The sequence below is a fragment of the Nelumbo lutea genome, chromosome 1, assembly GCF_056320005.1.
Source record: "Nelumbo lutea isolate HS-2025 chromosome 1, American lotus-T2T, whole genome shotgun sequence".
Taxonomy (NCBI): domain Eukaryota; kingdom Viridiplantae; phylum Streptophyta; class Magnoliopsida; order Proteales; family Nelumbonaceae; genus Nelumbo; species Nelumbo lutea.
In genome coordinates this window covers 186,080,707-186,100,849 of record NC_142684.1, presented here as the reverse complement: position 1 = coordinate 186,100,849, position 20,143 = coordinate 186,080,707, and the positions used below count along the sequence as shown (strand labels likewise).

At 38.8% G+C, this 20,143-nt stretch overlaps 2 protein-coding genes and 2 non-coding genes across 4 annotated transcripts; 1 reads left to right on the top strand and 3 right to left on the bottom strand.

The window, feature by feature from the left end:
- Window positions 1–1,844: 1,844 nt before the first annotated feature.
- On the bottom strand, window positions 1,845–5,018 carry LOC148879819 (small ribosomal subunit protein eS10z-like). Its single transcript, XM_088961527.1, has 5 exons — window positions 4,923–5,018; window positions 4,780–4,828; window positions 4,406–4,682; window positions 4,163–4,295; window positions 1,845–2,230 (listed from the first exon to the last, which is right to left on the bottom strand). Exons 1-5 carry the CDS (start codon window positions 4,923–4,925, stop codon window positions 2,147–2,149), a joined length of 546 nt encoding a protein of 181 aa, XP_088817653.1. The 5' UTR covers window positions 4,926–5,018; the 3' UTR covers window positions 1,845–2,146.
- Window positions 2,730–2,812, bottom strand: LOC148879821 (small nucleolar RNA snoR53Y). The gene has a single exon (XR_016105996.1). It is a non-coding gene; the product is annotated as a small nucleolar RNA snoR53Y (small nucleolar RNA).
- LOC148879820 (small nucleolar RNA snoR69Y) lies at window positions 2,908–3,002 on the bottom strand. The gene has a single exon (XR_016106108.1). It is a non-coding gene; the product is annotated as a small nucleolar RNA snoR69Y (small nucleolar RNA).
- A 1,779-nt stretch (window positions 5,019–6,797) lies between the features above and the next one.
- Window positions 6,798–7,289, top strand: LOC148879818 (NAC domain-containing protein 91-like). Its single transcript, XM_088975269.1, has one exon. The coding sequence runs from the start codon at window positions 6,798–6,800 to the stop codon at window positions 7,287–7,289; it is 492 nt and encodes a 163-aa protein (XP_088831395.1).
- The last annotated feature ends 12,854 nt before the right edge of the window (window positions 7,290–20,143 follow it).

The following is a 20,143-nucleotide window of genomic DNA, read 5'->3' as shown; positions in this document are numbered from 1 at the left end:
ATAATTAATAATTACTGTTATTATAAATATTGTTAATAAATAGATATTTACTTTAATTTTACTTTAAATTAAAATTATAAATATTGTTATTAATAAATAATGTTAATAAATTTAGTAATTACTGTTATATTAAAAATGTTATTAAAAGTATTGTTATCGATTATTTAATAAAATATTATAATTACTAACTTTTACTGATAAAAATTGTTAATTTAATTTAATTTTGATAATTATTAATTTAATGAATATTGTTAATAAATCCTATTCATAAATTTAATATTTACTGTTATATTAAAAATAACTAAATAATATTATTAAAACTATCATTAATGATTATTTAATTAAATAGTATAATTACTTACTATTATTGATAAATGTTGTTAATAACGTTTTGATAATCGACGGTTTGACCATCTGGTTCGAATAGATGGCTCATTTTGACAACAAAAATTATAAGCAAAAAATTATGGAACTATTCTGGCCACCGATTTTCGGGTCGACGGTTTGAACAGACGGTCCATTCTGACAATAAAAATTATAGGCAAGAAATTGAGTTTGTGAGGTCCATTAAGTAGTATCATACGCGTTATGTCATTTGAGCGTGTGATTCATACGACCCGAAAACAAACCATTATGGCCATTGGTTTTTTGGTCAACGGTTTGACCATTCGGTTCAAATGGACAGCTTGTTCTGACAACAAAAAATTACAAGCAAAAAATTATGGAACCGTTCTGCCCATCGGTTTTTGGGTCGATGGTTCGATTGTCCGGTTCGAATGGACGACCCATTCTGACAATAAAAATTACAGGCAAAAAAATTGAGTGTGAGGTCCATTAAGCAGTATCATACATGTTATGTCATTCAAGCATGTGACTCATACAACTCGAAAATGGAACCGTTTTGGCCACCGATTTGTGGGTTGATAGTTTGACTGTCTGGTTCGAACGGGTGACTCGTTCTGATAAAAAAAGTTAAAAAAAATAAAAAATGGCCAAAAATCATTGAACAGGTTAAATGGGTTAATGATTCAATCACTCGGGTCAATGGCTCATTGATCGATTCAACAGTTTCTAACCAAGGATCGGAATTTGGGTAAAACAGAACTGGTTGCCTGGACGATTCCCAATTAAAGAAATAAAAAAACAGACGACCCGTTCTGACAAAAAAAATTACAGGCAAAAATTTGTGAGGTCTATTAAACAATACCATACGTATTATATCATTCGAACGTGTGATTCATACCATCTGAAAACGAAACCTTTCTAACCACCAATTTTTGGGTAGACGATTCGAACAGGTGATCCATTTTAACAACAAAAATTAAAAAATTAAGAAAAAGCAACAAAATTTCAATGAACAAATAAATGGTTCAACCACCTAGTTCAATGAATCATTGATCGATTAAATGATTTTTAACCAAGGATCGAAATTAGGATAAAACACAACCGCTTTCCTAGATGGTTCTCAATTAAAAAATAACAAAAAGGCCAAAACCCATTGAAGAGGTCCACGATTCAACCGCTTAGGTCAATGAATGGTTGATCAATCAATGGTATTTGGCCAGGGACTGAATTAATAGGTCCATGGTTCCATTCCAGCCCCTACGAAGCAGGGCCCCTCAGCTAGTAAGCTTCTGGTTTATTTGCAGACCAGCTTACAAAAAATGTAGGTAATCTGTGATCCGTTGTAAACAACACAATTTAAAATGGGTTGCAAATACGAATTTCACTAAATTTGCGTTCGGTTGATCAAACATCAAAAAATACTAAATTGCTTCTTTGATCAGAATAAAACAAGTAATAGGATGAAATTTGTTGAATCATTCAACATTTTTGAAAGCGCCTTAAGCTAAATAATAATCTTTATAATTGAATCCAGAATTAAAACATAGTAAATCTTTTAACTCAACAACCGAAATCTCGACGGACTGTCACGACTGTAATCGAGAGTCGAGGAAATTCAAAGAGAGATTCTATGTTCCTCTTTTCATTGAAAATGAATCGACACAATTAGATCCCATGACAAGCTCAAAACTTTAAACTAACGCTATGAAACTGCAACAAATTCAAGAAATAGCAGGCTCTTAGATTCTACATCCACTAAACCGTCAAAAAACTAAATGATTTGCAAGACTGAACGTATCATCTATGGAAGATTAGAGCTAGTAGCCCCTGCTGCTGCACCATAACTACCGCCACCACGGCCAAAGCCAGGTCTTGCACTGGGACCCTGCAAAAAGCTCATAATTAACACACCTTATAAGAGTGCTAATGAATCAAACGGAAGGAAAAATATAATTCACAATGCAATTCCAGAAACCAAATGTTCGGAGGAATATTAGCCAGCTCTATATTGCACTCTAACCAAAGAGTCAACAATGCAATTCACGAATATTAGCATCCATTTCGACCAGATTTTTGGAGAGAGTAAACTAATAATTAGAAAAATGAGAGAGCAAAGCAGGGAAGTTTTTTGACAAAGCATGAAAAACTGATAACTGAACAAGTAACATAAAATCAAGAGAAGATACTTAGAAACTAAACAAGTTTTGGTAAAGAGAAACTTAACATGCATGGCTGGATGGTCAAAGTGAACATCATAATAAATCAGTAACATTGATAGAAGAAAATATATGTATCAAAGAAAAAACAGTTGCAGTTGTTTTTTTTTGATAAATATAAGAAAAGTTGCAGTTGTTGATATTCATTTTCAAAGAAAAAGAATATATGGTTCCCTCAGCATATTAAAATGGATATCCAATCATCAACTATAATCAGTATTAGCATGGTCAAAGTTACCATCATTGGGAACAATCTCAATAAAATATAATAAGACCATAAAAATAGGTTTCAAAATTAAAACTATAAAAATAAATAAGACATATGAAACGCATAAGACAGAGATAGTTGTGCTCAGAGAAATGTTATGGAATCTTTTCCCGGACCTCCAAATAAAGGTCTCATAATGAGCTGGGAATTACAATATCATCATTGCACCACAAAAGCATATATAAATAATAAAAGAGGAAATATGATGTTTCAAGAATAAAAACTAGAGAAGTTAGAACGATTAGATAGTTCATGATTCAGATTCAGAAGAGAAGATTCGCTACTTGGAGAAAACCTTTTAAGAGACCAAAGTGGATAACATGCTTGTTCAAATACTAATGTCTGTTAATAGACACCATATATCTGCCAAGAATATAGGCTCAAAAGTCTGAAAAAAGTGTAAGTCATAGTTGTAACCCCAAAGACAGGCTTGACCAAACACTAAGCACTCCATCCCAACCCAAATCTAAATGCACAATGCAAAATCTGCTTCAACAGTTTCCATTTTAAGTTAGTTATGAAAGGCTAGTTGATTGTTAAATCCACAGAAACCCTGCCTATGATCTCACAATCACATATATAGACCACTGGCCACTTGATGCTTTTTATACATGAAAATTTTCAGCTCTAGCCACTGAATGCTTTTTATACTTAAAAATTTTCAGCAAGAAAAAAAAAGCATCTCAAAGTAAGGGGCACCAATCTTGAGATTACACATTTGCCCTACAGTTGGTGCTTGATTGGTCTAATTCACCTCCCAAACTTCTAAGCAGGCATATGTGCAAGCCTTGAATAATGCATATGAAAACTAATGTACGAGTAGATGCGTCTGCCTTGGATCATCTTCTTGGAGCAAGTTTTGAATGGGTAAACTACTTGACAAATTAAGAATTTTGCATAAAATACCATACACGTAAGGGCACAATTTTACAAAAGGATAAAGACCACAGATAGGTAAACAACGTCACCTCTCAGAACTTGTAGCTATCTTTCCAGAGCTAAGTTTGAGGTTATGGAAAATAACATTTACAACAACACAAGGACTGATGCAAGTCAATATAAATATTATTTTTACTGTTATTATTATTATTGTTGTTAACAGACTATGGAACAGAAACATTCAATATTATTTATAATAGCGAATGATATTGAATAATTTATAACATGATGCGATTTAATTCCATCATAGCGGCCACATATATGATAACTCATGAGGGCCTCTCAATACCACTAGCAAAGGACCCAATGAGCCAATAAAATTCACTCACTACAACAAAATCATATAAAGAGGAAATAAATCCAAGAAGAACGAGTAAATAAGAAGCCAATTTACCCCAAATGAAGGCTGGTATTCAGGTGGTGCCCCTCCCTTGTCACCGAACTCACCAGGAGGTCCTCGGGGACCTCCACGGTATCCATCACGATCGCCAAATCTAGGTCGGTCTCCATCAAAACGAGGTGGACCACTACAATCAATACCAAAAACTAGTCACGATCAATTACTAGAAAGGCTAATAGTAAAATGAATTGACAAATGACAATCAAACCAGATATGAATGTGAGAAAAATCAATTACCGTGGGCGATCTCCGGGAGGTCCCATGGGCCTACCGGCGGGCTTAACAGATTTCTTCAATGTGGCGGGGACAATCTCCGAAGGTAGGTTGAGGTAGGTTCGGAGGAATTCAATCCCATCGTTGGTGAGATACCAGTAGTAGTGCATCCAAGCAAAGGTCTCACGCACGTACTCCTTTGATTTGAAGCTCTGCATCAACTTGATTACCTGCAGATTCGGCACATCGATTTCCGGGTGCTTCGCAAGGTTAAAGTCTTTCTTTGCATAGCAAACGCCCTCTGCAGATTCACCATAAATCGAAAAGAGAAATCAAACGTCAGTAAATAAGAGTAGTAACAGACATGAAAAAAATACCTACATAACTAAAGGAGAGACCTTGGAAGAGGTACTTAGAGATCTCTCTGCGGTTCTTCTCTGGAATAATCTGCAAAAGCAAAGTCGAGAGAATGAACAAACGGGATTGGTTTTGAAGTAATTGACAAAGCGGCATTGGAAGAAAAATTAGATGGAGCCATTACCATGGTTGCGAAGGTGAGAGATGGGCGACAAGCGGAAACACCAGTTCCGTCGCTCTTCGGTCGTCTTTCCTTCACTCAATCGCAGTAGAGACCCCAAAACCCTAGAAATGTTCTCTTTTATAGCTGGAGTTGGGCCGGGATAGGACCTAGGGTTAGTTTCGTTCTCGTTCAATTTCCGCGACTAGGATGGTGAGGGGCCAACGGTCGGGTACGGATTGCGGAGCAACCCTTTTGTATGCATCGTTTATTAGGCAGGCCGGGTTGGCCTGAATCCAACCCTAACCGAGAATCGGTTTGATGTTCGGGTTAGGGTTGGAATTTATGAATCCGACTTTTTTTAGGCAATTCGACCCAATCCAAATCCAACTCTATAGTACATTTCATATATAAATATTATATATACACACTATAGGGACCCCTGTGATACATAGAATTTATCAACGAAAGTGAATTAACCAAAACTTATAACTAAGGAAATAATGTAATGCTACTTAAAATAATTAAATCTTTATTTTAATAATTTATTACAAAAATGTTTTACTAATTTAGTAATTTGGATTAATTATATTATTATTTTTTAATAAAATAATAAATTATTGCTAGTACTTAATAAAACAATTATTTTTTCTATATTATTTATTAGTGTTCTATTTTATTTATTTTACTTTATTAATGACAAATGTTTCAACTTTTGTAAATATCACTTAAATATTTAAAATACTTAAAGATCATTAATATATGAAATTAGGCTATAATCATAATTAAATTAATCTAAGCCCAAGCATAAGGTTTAAGACTTTGGATTAGGTTTGGATTTATCCTCATCCTAACCCAACCCACTCAAGTTGCACACATTGTAACATTCATAATTGAATTGAAACAAACTGAGTGTAATTTATGTATGCATTATTTCTGTTTTTTTAGATAAAATTGAAGCTAAAGTGTAGCCCAATGAAATTTTTGATAGTGTATTATCAGCTTTAAGATTGTTGTGTAATCCATGCATGCATTATTTTTGGTTTTTTTAACTATTTTTAGATAAAATTGAAGCCAAAGTGTAGCCCAATGAAATTTTTGATGATAATAATAATAATAATAATCAAGTACAAATAAAATATTAATGTAATATAATTAAGGTATTAATAAAATGCTAACATATCAATTATTAAATATAATAAATTAATTTTAAAATAACAAATAAAAATAATAAAATATTAATAACTAATATGAAATAATAATAAAATATAATAAAATAATAATTATATATTCATAACATATTAATAAAGTAATAGTAAAATAATACATAGATTAATACAAATTGAAAGTTTTTAGTTGATTTGATTCCAACTCCGATTGAACCGACCAAATGATAACAACTCGAATTCGATTCCACTTTCTAATTGAGCCAAATAGGTGTTAGGAACAAGTGATTCTGATTTCGACTTCAATCCTATCCGCAGACCAAAGAGACCCTAAAATTTTGGATATTAAGAAAACTTGGACCAAAACAAAGACCACATCACGGTTTGGAGAGTCCTACTAGCCGTGTCATTCCTTAGTTGAAACTTAGACGAACTGACGACACTTTACTCATAAACTAGAAATCAATTAGAACTTGGAAGTGTGGTGTAATTAGAATTCTCATTGGGCGTTCCTCACACCGAGTTCATAGGCCACATCCCACCATGTATTGGGAACATCTCCCCTAAATAATAATTTACATGTACGGAAGATGTCCCTGATATATGGCTGGGAATGAGGAGGTCCGTGTAAGGAGGAGATCTGGACTAACATCTATTTTGGTAACAATGTAACTGTAATTATAAACTCAAATGCTATAAGAAGATAAGAGTAAGGAGCGGGAGCTCAAACGGAATGAAGAAGATGAATTGTTTAGGTGGACGTCGTATTATGACAAGCTTTAGATTTCTACCGACGACACAGGAGCTCATCATCTATTATCTGAGGAAGAAGGTTTACGGTGGAAGAATTGTTCCTGGCCTCATTGAAGATTACGATGTTTACAGTGTGGAGCCATGGAATCTTCTTGGTGCTGATAGAATGATAGTGGCCGGGACCAAAGACAAAGAAGTCAAGAAAAGTAATGAAGCTCTTTACTTCTTTGTCCCCTTAAAAGGAAGTCGGCAAATGGATAGAGACCTGATCGTCGAGCCGGCGAGGGATTTTGGAAGGCTAGTTCCGGAGACTGATGTTAAGAATCATAGGGAAAAGGTAGTGGGTGTCACCCGAAGCTTGGTGTATAATCAGTATGTAAAAAATGGTAATCGATGCTGCAAAAATGCTTTGAAGATAGATTGGATTATGCACGAACACTCACTTTCCAATCGTAGTAGACAAGTCAGTTAGTTGTTTTCTTGTTTTCTTTTTCTTCTTGCTTCTATTGTTCATTCCGTGCACCTTATTTTGATTCTGTGTTTTTGACCTGAAATGGTTCAATCAATTTGTAGTCTGCAAGATCACCAAGACCGAAAAATTATCTTCTAATTTGTAGAATTCAGATAGTGCTAATGGATAATGCTGACTAGAACTGTTCGTCGTTATATCCATGCCCACCACTCAATAGCTTATGAGATTAGTAATACTAGTCATGCTTATTTGCTCGCGTGCCAGCTCCTTATATTGAGAATCATATTGAAGATTGCCTAAACTTATCAAATCTTAACACCATGGTTCCTTACATTATTCAAGAACCCAACTCTTCAATCTCATAGGTCATCACAGTTATTGTCCTATAATAACAGGTTATCAATTTCAAGAATCATCCATTCAGAGGGATCCGTTTGTAAGCTCCTCCATCTATGAGGTAGGGTCCTATAGCTACCACTACAAAAAAAAAAAAAAAAGGTTCTTCGTGACATTTCATAAATGTCACCAAAAGCTAAGGAAACATTGCCAAAAGGTTTTTGTGATGTTTACATCATCGTCACGATTGCGAATGTCTTAAAATCTTTTGCAACGATTATGTTAGATTTCATGACATTTAGCAAATGCCACTAAACCTTTTTACAAAAGTCACATACTTTATACAATGATGACATTTAATTTTTTTTTAGCGATACTTGGCAAACGTCGCTTGATGAGGGGCATTTTGGTTAACCCACTTGATGGAGGACACGTGGACATTGTTAGAAACGCAACGTCCAACCCAGCAAGACAACTTGCCAATTTAACACGTTGCAATTTATAAGAGGCGCATGGCCGAGCCGAAGCGAGCTCGGCCCACCGACAACGATAGCTCGCTCGAAACCGTCTCGCACACCATATCCGGTTTAGCACCATTACCAAAACTACTGGGACAACTTGCCGAACCGTGCGCCACAAGATCCACAGGCGACCTATAACAGCTGCACGAATTTAGCAACTAACGGCCCAGCACTCCCTCAAACTATAGAAACAGCTCTGCAGAAAACTCAAAGATGTTGATCAACGACACTTGAACACCTAGTAACTATAAAAAGAACCTAAGAACACTCTGAGAGGTATGCACACATAAGCTCTCACTCTCTCTTAATTTCTCTAAGAGAACTACTCACTAACTTAAGCATCGGAGTGCCCTCTTGGGTAAAATTTACCCAAACACTCTAACCTCTCTTTCATTTCAGCAACTCCCAACTCGGACCCCCAGCTCGGCTTCATAGCTTGGTACAACAGCTCGGCTTATCGTAGATTGAACCCAGTCCGAGCCATCTCATCAGACACAAGGGAGTGAATAGATTCTGTGTTTTATATATTGGTGGGTATATTTTGTGCTTCATCAATTGGCGTCGTCTATGGGAATTCATCTCTTTATCTCTCTCATTTTCCTCGAAGAAACCTTTCAATGGCATCTTCCGGCAACCCATCTGCTAACAACGTCAACGGCCAAATGCCAATGATCACAATAGGCCAAATCGATGTTCCTTTACCACCGGCTGATGCTTAGAACAATGTAAACCTCCAATGGCATCTCCCGCAGCTGTGGACGTACAACATTTTAATGATTTGGTATGATGCATACACAACATGACAGAGCAAATGTGAACGTGGGAAAACATATTTGTATTCATTTTTGGGCACCAACAACAACCTCTTCAGTAGCAGCAACAACAGCACCGGCACCAGCAATATCGACAACCGCACCCGCGGTACCAGATCAACCGGTTCAACAAGACAATTAGCAAATACCGCGAGGAAGTCAACCTCGCAACAGCCAGCAACCTCCTTGTCATAACTCCAATCATGAAAACCCACCCCCTCAGCTAGTGCGAAGCCAAATTCAGGTCCCAGACAAAGAAGAAGCAGCGGTTTGAAATGAACAAGTCCCAATAGAGAGTCAAGCAGATGCACCAACCAGGTCCAATGCAGCTAGTTTCGCCGAGTATACCAAGAAGAAAAATGGACACAGAGCGAAAAAGAAAGTATAGCTCTCCTGGGCCAAAAGAACTTTCGGGCCCCCACCCTTGAATCCTACCGAGGAAAAACAGACCCTGTAGAACATGCAAATAGCTTTCAGGCCCTTATGCTCCTATATGGGGCGAATGACGCCAGTATGTACATTGTGTTTCCCACCACTTTGAAGGGTAAAGCATCGCTATGGTATTCCAGGCTGGCCCTAGGGTCTATAAAGAGCTGGGAACAGTTTGCCAGACTCTTTATTAATCAGTTTGTCACCAGCAAGCGGCATTCAAAATCAGCTACATGTCTATTCAACATCATACAGAAGCCCAATGAGACACTCAGGGACTACATTTGACGATTCAACATGAAACAACTACAAATTCTAGACTTGGATCCCTCTATATAGCTCATTGCGACCAAGAAAGGGGTAAAACACTAAGAGTTGAAATGGGAAATTGAATTGCGTCCCCCAACTACCATGGAGAAATTCCTTGAAGTAGCCAATGATTTCATTAGAGTGGAAGAAGCAATAGGCATAGAGTCTGAGACAACCAAAAGGAAGCAAACTGACGAAGAAAGCACTAGTAGAACCAAGCAAAGGAGCATGTCACCCAGAAAGAGCAAGTCCCCAAGGAGAAGACGTAGCAGCTCGCCACGCCAAAAAAACAGGTCATCGATTAGGAGGGTAGTACAATGAGTAGTAACGCCCCCAACAAACATGAGGGTGTTTATCCCACTGAACACCAAGAGGAAGGAAATCCTAATGCAAATTCAGTCCAATGATTATGTAAAGTGGCCTCCCAAGATGAGAGAAGACCCCAACACTCGGAACCCAAATAAATATTGTCATTTTCATAAGGATTTTGGACATGATATTGAGCATTGTTGGAATTTAAAGAACGAGATAGAAGACCTCATCAAATGAGGTTACCTGAAATGTTTCATCAAGGATGAGTGACAACCCGAAGCAGGAACCAACAAGGAGGTACCTCAGGACACCAGGCAACAGGATCAAACTACATAGAGTAAGCAAACACAAGAGAGGTAGGGCCGAGGGACCATAAATGTAATTGTTAGGGGCTCAATAATAGCAGGTTGCACTACATCAGCTGGGAAAAATGCAATACGAGAATTGAAGCAAGAAAACTACCAACCATGTAAGCGCCCACGAAAGGAGGAAGTCATTTATTTTATGGAAGATGATGTGTGCAGGGTCCAATACCCTCATTATGATGCCCTAGTGGTAAAACTGCTAATTAATGATTTCAAGGTGAAGAGGATTCTGGTGGACTCAAGTAGCTCGACAGACATTTTGTTTGTAGAAGCTTTAAACAAGATGGAACTTAGCAAAGGCGACTTGTAGCCTGTCAACGTACCCTTAGTGGGATTTAGTGGTGAGGTAGTTTGCTCGATCGGCAGGATCAAGTTGCTTGTTGAGGCGGGCTCGCCACCCCACACGATACGCTTTGAGCATGATTTTCTGGTAGTGGTTGTCGTGTCACCATACAATGCAATCTTGGGATGACCAATACTACATGCGTTGCGAGCTGTGGTCTCAACATACTACCTCGCACTGAAATTTCCGACAGATACGGGGTAGGAGTGTTACGAGGCAATCAACTGGAATCCTAAAAATGTTATTTGGCTTCATTAAAATCCAAAGGCAAAGCAACAATTGATATAGACTTGGAACCGCCACCGGAAAAGACGAAAGAAAGAGCTCGCCCAATCAAAAACACGACAACGGTACATGCCTCCAAAGCCGAACCTGAAAAAGTACTCCAGATAGAAGTCCACCTAAAGGAACCATTGTGATCCAAATTGGAAAGTTTTCTATTAAATAATTTAGACATTTTTTGCTTGGTATAAACCCTAGTTTGATAACTCATAAGCTTAATGTGGACCCTACAGTTAGACCAGTCCAGCAGACAAAGAGAAATCTTGCCCCGGAAAGGTGGAACATAGTAAACGAGGAGGTAGGGAAGCTGTTCGCAGCGGACTTCATTGAGGAAGTCCAATACCCAAGCTGGGTAGCTAACACAGTTTTAGTAAAGAAAGCAAGTGGCAAATGACGGATGTGCATAGATTTTACAGACCTGAACCGAGCCTATCCAAAATATAGCTTCCCCATTTCTAGTATAGATCGCCTGGTAGATGCGACCTTAGGCTTTGAGCTGCTCAGTTTCATGGACGCCTATTCAGGCTACAATCAAATTCTAATGGACCCCGAAGACCACTTTCATCACCGAAATAGGCTTGTATTGCTACAAGGTCATGCCATTCGGTTTAAAAAATGATGGGGCGACCTATCAGCATTTAGTAAACTTTGTTTTTTCTAAGTTGATTGGCAATAAAGTCAAATGTTATGTTGATGGCATGGTTGTAAAAACACTTTTTTCAAAAGATCTAGTTTTTTATTTAAAACTTGTGTTTGATGTTCTACGCAAACATAATTTAAAACTAAATCCAAACAAGTGCGCTTTTGGTGTAAGCTCTGGCAAGTTCCTAGGTTACATCGTCAGCCAACGTAGTATAGAGGCCAACCTAGAAAAGATCCAAGTTATCCTAGATATGAGACCACCTAGGACGGTTAAAGAGACCCAAAGACTAATAGATGAGTAGCAGCCTTGAACCGGTTTATGTCTAAATTGGCTGGGAAGTGCCTTCCCTTTTTCAAGGCCATAAAAAAGAACTAGGCCTTTGAGTGGACTGAAGAATGTCAAGTCACCTTTGGCGAACTGAAGTGATACCTTAGCTCGCCCCCCTGTTGATCAGGCCAGAAAAAGGAGACGAGCTTAAGTTCTACCTCTCTGCAACTGACGAGGTGATAAGCTCAGTCCTTGTGAGGGAGGTAGACAAAGTACAACGACCTGTGTATTATGTCAGTAGGGTTCTCCATGCTGTTGAAACAAGGTACCCCAACATAAATAAGCTCGCCTTTGCATTGGTATTAGCCGCATGAAAAATTAAGGCCCTATTTCCAAGCCCACACCATAGTGGTGCAAACTGACCAACCTTTGAAGCAAGTCCTCCTAAAGCCTGAGGTCTCAGGAAGGCTTACTAAATGGTCAATCGAGCTCAGAGAATACGATATCCGGTTCGAACTGCACACAGCCATAGAAACATAGGTTCTGGCAGATTTCATTGCTGAGTATACCTTCAGCTTGTCATCGCCCAAACCGACAGAGCAGGAAGTAGAAGCTTCATCCAATGTGGCACCTTCTTCAGTGCGCGAGATAGTAGGATGGAATGAGAAGCCTTGGATACTTCATGTGGATGGCTTGTCTAATCAGGGCGGAAGTGGAGCTGGGTTAATGCTATATGGACCTTGCGAGACAGAGCTAGAATACGTGCTCCATTTTCAATTCTGAGCATCGAATAATGAAGTTGAATATGAGGCCCTACTAGTAGGCTTAGCGCTAACAAAATAAGTGGGAGCTAGACACATAATCATATGTAGTGATTCACAGCTTGTCGTAAACCAAGTAAATGGAGATTATGGAGCACAAGAACCCTCCATGGCAGCATACCTCGCCAAAGTAAGAGAGCTACTCCCTGGTTTCGATTCTTGGTATCTCCAAAAAATTTTGAGATTTGAAAACACAGATGTTGATGTCCTTTCTAAACTTGTGAGCATGATTGACTTGACAAAATGAACTATTTACATAGAAGAATTACCTCACCCTTCGATAGAAAGGATAGGTGAGGAAATCACTGGCATTGTAAACGTAGAGCCGAGCTGGATTGACCCAATCTACAACTACCTAAAGCACGGAACACTACTAACAGAAAGAAATACATCTTGACGGATAGAGCGACAAGCTCGTTACGTAATAGTAGGTGAGTTGCTCTATAGAAGATCCTTCACATTGCCATACTTATGATGCCTGAGGCGAGCTGAAGTGAGCCAAGTTCTTCATGAGATCCATGAGGGCCTTTGTGGAAGACACATGGGGAGTAGGGCCCTTGCCCAGAAAGCCTTATGACAAGGATACTACTAGCCCACCATGAAAGCAGACGGAGTTGAGCTGGTCCAACGGTAAGATAAGTGTCAATGACACGTGAACATCCTACATTAGCCCATTGCCGACCTAAGATACCTTAATAGCCCATGACCATTTGTGCAGTGGGGCATAGGTTTACTGGGACCCTTTCCATGAACTAAAGGACAGAAGAAGTTTTTGGTAGTAGTTGTGGATTACTTCACCAAATGGGTGGAAGTAGAACCTTTAGTAACAATAACAACTCACAACTTTTAAAATTTTTTCTGGTGGAGCATAGTGTGCAGATTTGTCTTACCAAGAGTACTCAAAGCTTGAAGATATCAAATTTTGTCTTACCAACGGAAAACAATTTGAAGATATCAAATTTCAAGATTGGTGTGGTCAAATGGGAATAAGGCATAAATTCACATTGGTAGCACATCCCCATGCCAATGGGCAAGTTGAAGTCACCAATAGAGCAATATTATGAGGACTCAAAGCTCGACTATCTCGAGCGAAAGGATTGTGGGTGAACGAGCTACCCAACGTGCCTAAAAACAAGGTTTCATGAGTTCGGACAATATAGGGCACGCATGCCCCAAGATCTTAACAGGAGCATAAATGCCCCTGGAACAATTGAGAAGAACCACCAAAGACCACCACAGATTCCTCGGTCGAGCTGAGAAGCAGGCTACTCATCACCACTAGCGTCATCCGGAGCCTCCTCGCCATCTCCCCCTTGAAACCTCTCTTCGTCATCTTCCTCTTCCTCTAACGAGGTCAGCGGCTCCTTGTCCACCTGGGTGACGAGCTTGAGTGGCACCTTCCGAGAAGTAACAGAGCTGATGTCGAGGTCGGGAAAAAGAGACTTAAGATAGCGGCGACACAGCTCAAAACCCCTCTCCATTGAAGGGATATCGTCCACTGCTCACTGGTTCTCGTACGCGGGGAACACTTCAACTTCGCCTCTAACAGCTCGTGCTGCAAACGCTGATGCTCCACACGCTCTCCTTTTGAGTCCATCATGAGATTTTGCACCTCGATGTTAAGCAAACCTATGTTGGTCTGCAGGCTAGTTCACTCCTTCTGGTTGGAATATGCACGATCCAGTAAGGATTGCCCATAAGAGTTTGCCTATAAAAAGAAAGGATAGGAGTAAGGCACTTCAAAAAAAAAAAGAGAGAGAAGGAGAAAGAGAAGGCACATGTACAATGAACTGGGTCAACCGAGCCCCAGTATTTGCAAGATCCATCTCGGCGATCTGCTGCATGCCCGCTAGAAGAAGAATGCCCCTACCGATTTGAAGCGCCACCCGGGCATCACTGGACCGATCAACCACCTTCGCATCAGGACTACATGGAACAAAAGGAGGGATGACAGAGAGATAAGGGCCCGCCTCTTGCACAGGCTGAAGGTCAGAAGAATCCTACTCTGTAAGCATCGGATCCCCCTCTCCTTCCAGGTCGACAATGGGAGGAGTCCTGAAAGAAGAAGCTCCACCCCTCGACAGCCTACGCTCAGCTCGACGCTTCTTGCAAGAAGACCTCCGCTCAGCATCAGCAGACATCATGGAAGCCAAGCTCGCCATACTTGGAAAAAGCAAAACATATTAGTTACCAAATCAAACAGAAGAAATAAATAGACAGGTGACCTGAACTGAATGAGCAACAAGTGGCCAGACATCCGATCCACCTATCCTACTCAAGCCCACCTGCACGAGCATCGGCTCAGCCAGAAAATCCTCAATTCTAACACGTTCTTGGATAAACTGCTGAAGAGCGACCCGCAGCTTGTCATCTTTGCACTCAGGAACCTTTTGAGGATTGCTGAACTAGGCAGTACTATAGTCCCAACCACCTGCCTTCTCAATGAAAAAGAATTGCCGCCTCCAATTCCTAACCTTATTTGGGAAATTAAAAAGTTTTCTCCCACTGTAGAAGGGAAGATAGAAACAGAAGGGACCCAAAACCCGCTTCATATGCACTAAATCTAAGAAGGCCTCAATGCTTAGAGAAAAATCTCAATGATGGAACAAGCTAGTTAACCCAATCAGTGTCCTAACCCCATTAGGGGCGAGCTGGCCCAAAGACACCTGGCAACGCATCGGCACTACAACAATGAAAGGATGAAGGAGAAAATGAAGACTAGCCACTAAAGATTCTTCATAGTCAGATAGCCCCTCTGGGCCATGCTCCCAAGGATAGCTACCAAGACCAGGCGCGATCCACTGGTACTCGTCCGAGATCTCATACCTATGGCATAGTTCTACTATCTCATCCCCCGACAGCTCGGTCCCCCCAAATGAACTTGTCGTAGCCTCAACCTCTTCCCTTTTGCCTACCAAATCCCCATCATAAAAGGCCTCAAAAGACTCTTCACCAGAGGAGCTAGACTCCTCCCCTGGCCCACTACAATGAACTCTATTTTTAGCGGAATTGTGAGACATGTCGAGAATGAAGTACTCACCAGGAAAACGCTAGGAGGGACTCGGAGCGATAGTTGCCGAATTTGGAAAAGGAAGAAAAAACAACTCACCCACGAAAAACAGAACTCGCCTCAGTAGGAAACTCCAAACTCTCACTACACACCTATCCTAAAAAAATCCAAAGAATAGTGACAAGGGGGGACCTCGAGGTCCCCCATATTTAAAGCTTACGAGAAGAGAGTTAGCGACTTATATTTGGAAGCAATGTGACAGGAGCACGTCTCCCACGATTGAGTGGCGCCTGCGCTTGACAAGCTACTGGCAACTGCAAACAGACACGTGCTAACCATGGAAATTTGAAAAAATGATGTGCGGTTTCAAAATTTGAAAAATCAACCGTGCCAAACTGGATGAGCTGAACCGACCGAGCAGAACCAACAATCGCGAGCTGAACCGAACCGATTGAAAAGGCGAACCGAACCTAAGAACAAAAGCAAGGTAAACTAAAACCCACTTGATGGAGGACATGTGGATGTTGTTAGCAACGCAACGTCCAACTCAGCAAGACATCTCGCTAGTTTAACATGTGGCAGTTTATAACAGGTGCGTGGCCAAGCTGAAGCGAGCTCGGCCCACCAACAATGACAGCTTGCTCGAAACCGTCTCGCGCGCCATATTCGGTTGAGCACCATTATCGAAACAACTGGGACAGCTCATCAAACCGCGTGCCACAAGACCCCCAGGCGACGTATAACAGCTACACGGATTTAGCAACTAATGGCCTAACACTCCCTCAAACCGTGGAAACATCTCCGCAGAAAACTCAAAGACGTTGATCAACAACACTTGGACACCTAGTAACTATAAAATGAATTTAGGGACACTCTGAGACGTATGCACACATAAGCTCTCACTCTCTCTCAATTTCTCTAAGAGAACTACTCACTAACTTAAGCATCAGAGTGTCTTCCTGGGTAAAATTTGCCCAGGCACTCTAACCTCTCTTTCATTTCAGCAACTCTCAGCTTGGACCCTTAGCTCGGCTTCATAGCTTGGCTTACCAAAGATTGAACCTAGTCAGAGCCACCTCATCAGACATGAAGGAGTGAATAGATTCTATATTTTATCTATTGATGGGCATATATTGTGCTTCATCATTGCTAAAAATATTTTCTAGCAACATTTATTAAATGTCGCCAATAAAATTATTTTTATGACATTTCATAAACGTCACCAAATAAGTACTTTTAACGACACTTCATAAGTGTCACAAAAAATAAATTTTGGGGACATTTACCTAATGCTACTAAAAAGATAAATTTGAGACACATTAATATTTATGGTGACATTTGGAAAAATGTCATAGAAATTACTTTTAGCGACGTTTAGTACTTTTAGCCTAATTACCCATCCTTGACAGTATAAAACCTGTAACCCAATAAGGTCTAAATGAACATGTTATTAAATATGACATATTTTATTAATTCATATACATGTAACAATTAAATAGTAAAGATGCATTAAATAGTAAAATTTAATATTAAAAAATATAATGTATATTTACAATCAATGTATTATTTATGTTTTGGAATAAAGAAAGTTAAAATAAAACAATAAAACTCTCATTGGAAGAGGGTCTTCCTCTTCCCCTTTCCTATTTCCCTTCCCAACTTCCACTATATGCACTTGAGATGGATTTATTATGGTAGTAAGTATCTGATGCAAAAGACAAAATGAATATAAAATATTTTTTTTATTTGATAACAGATGTGAATAAATAAGAAATAAAATCAAACTTGCAAAAACTTACTGGGCTTGTTGGTGGTTTTTTCAATAGTACCATTAACATTATCTACATCCTGAATTGAACTAGCTATTAATCCATGGTCACTATGCACAAGAAAATAATTAAAAAAAATTAAAATCGAAATAAAATAAAAAGAATATAACATATACAAACATACTAAAATTATCTACGTTTTATAGAGTGGTGTAGGTTTGGTTGAATTTGATTAGTAAGGTCAGTTTAATTAGGTTTAATTAGCTTAATTTGAATTGAGCAAGATTGACTTCTTATGAAACTATGTGTTTTAGGCTGGTTTAGATTTGGTTGGAGTGTTTCCTAGAGGTTCTACAGTTGGTTTGGTTTAAAATTGTTGCAAGTGTGTTGGACTATAATAGTTTAGATGAGTTAGCTTGGTTTGAGTTTGGATAGGTTGAATTGTAGTGAATTTAGGAGAATTTGGGTGGATTTGTACTGATTAAGATTGGTTTCTAGTGGGTATAAGTAAATTAAGCTAATTTTGAGTTGATTTAAACATGAGTAGTGGGTTTTAGATGATTAGTTCAAATTTGAGTCAATTGTCTATTGGAAGTGGGTTATTAGATGAATAGGCCAATTTTTAATTGAATTTGGTTAAAGATGGTGGGTTTTAGGTAAGTGGATCAATTTTAAGTGGGTTTAATTAGGGATATTGAGTTCTAGTTAAGTTGATTAATTTATAATTGAATTGGCTTTCTATGGATTATAGAATCTAGCTGAGTTAGTCAAGTTTGAGTTGGTTAATCTAAGGACGGTGGAGTCTAGGTAAGTGGGTCAATTTGGAGTGGCTTTGGCTTGGGATGCTGAGTCCTAGGTGAGGTGATTAATTTTGAATTGATTTGGCTAGGTAAGGTTAATGGGTTGTAGGTGAATAAATCAAGTTTAAATTGATTAAGCTAATGGAGGTGGGTTATAAGTGAACAAGTTAAGTTTGAATTGGTTAAGCTAGAGGTAGATTGTGTTTAATTCTAATAGTCTTGAATAGGTCAGTTAGGCTTGGTTGAGTTGTAATAAGTTTAGGTAGCTTTGTTAAATGTAGGCCTAAGTAACTTGGGTGGGTTTATATGGGATTTGGTGCATAGGTTTAGCTTTTGTAGGTCTTGGTGAGTTGTGAATTTGGTATTAGTGAGATACAATTTGGTTGTTTTTGTTATTGTAGATTTTAGAGGTTTGGGTTGAATTATGTTCTGAGAAGCATAAATGAATTGGATTAAGTTGAATTTGGTCCTTTTAAGTGTTGGAGATTGGGGTGGATCGGCTTCTAAAAGATATAAGTAAATTGGGTTAAGTTACAAGTGTTGAAAAATTTGAATTTGATGTACTTTTACTGGGCATAGGTAAATCACGTTGGATTGGATTAAGTTTCTATAAAAAGGTATGGGCACCTACAAAGAAAAGAACACTTCTATATCTATTCACATTAATCCAACTACAAGTGATCCTTACCTCATGATATATACTTCCATCAACCATCACCACATCCATCATTCATTATTTGTACAATCATGATGCACACTTGCATCAACCATCATCACATCCATAATTAAATTGATTCGTCTAGGTGATAAGGTTGGTGGGTTTTAGATGAATGGGTCAAGTTTAAGTTGGTTAGGGTAGTGGACATGGGTAAAAAGTGAATGGCTCAAGTTTGAGTTGGTTAGGATAGGTGTTTTGGATTAGTTTAGGTTTGGTTGGAGTGTTTCCTAGTGGATATAGAGTTGGTTTGGTTTATAATTGGTGCACGTGAGTTGGGTTGAAAGGGTTTAGATGAATTATATTGGTTTGAGTTTGGTTAGGTTGATTTCTAGTGGATCTAGGAGAATTTGGGTTGGTTTGATTTGATTGGGATTGGTTTCTAGTGGGTATAGATAAATCAAGATAATGTTGGGTTCGTTTACATAGGGTGGTTGATTTAGGTGATAAATTCAAATTTGAAGTGGTTTGTCTATTCTATGTGGATTATAAGGTGAATTGGTTAATTTAGAACTGATTTGGCTAAGGATGGTGGGTTCATGGCAAATAGATCAACTTCGAACGTATTTGGCTAGAGATATTGGGTTTTATGTAAGTTGGTTAATTTCAACTTGATTTGGCTTTCTATGAATGGTGGATTCTAGATGAATTGATTAAACTTAAGTTGGTTAGGTTAAGAATGGTGGGTTATAGGTGAGTGGGTCAATTTTGATTGAGTCTAGCTTGTTATGGTGGTTCTAGGTGAGTTGGTTAATTTTAAATTGGTTTGGCTAGCTATGACTTGTGGGTTTTAAGTGAACGAATCAAATTTAACTTGGTTAGGCTATGAGTTTTGGGCTGGTTCAAGTTTGGTTGGAGCATTTCCTAGTGGTTTTATAATTGGTACAAGTGAGTTTGGTTGAAATTTTTTATGAGCTAGGTTAGGTTGATGTCTAATAAATCTAGGAGAATTTTGGGTTGATTTTGTTTTGGAACATCCCACCCCACCACGGTGTGTTTCAAAACCATGGTTCTAGAACACACCAGGTGTTAGTAGACTATGGTGTGGTGTGTTTTGGAACACACCACCACAAAAGAAGTGTTCTGTAGTGTGGTGTTATGATTCTGTGTATCACATTAC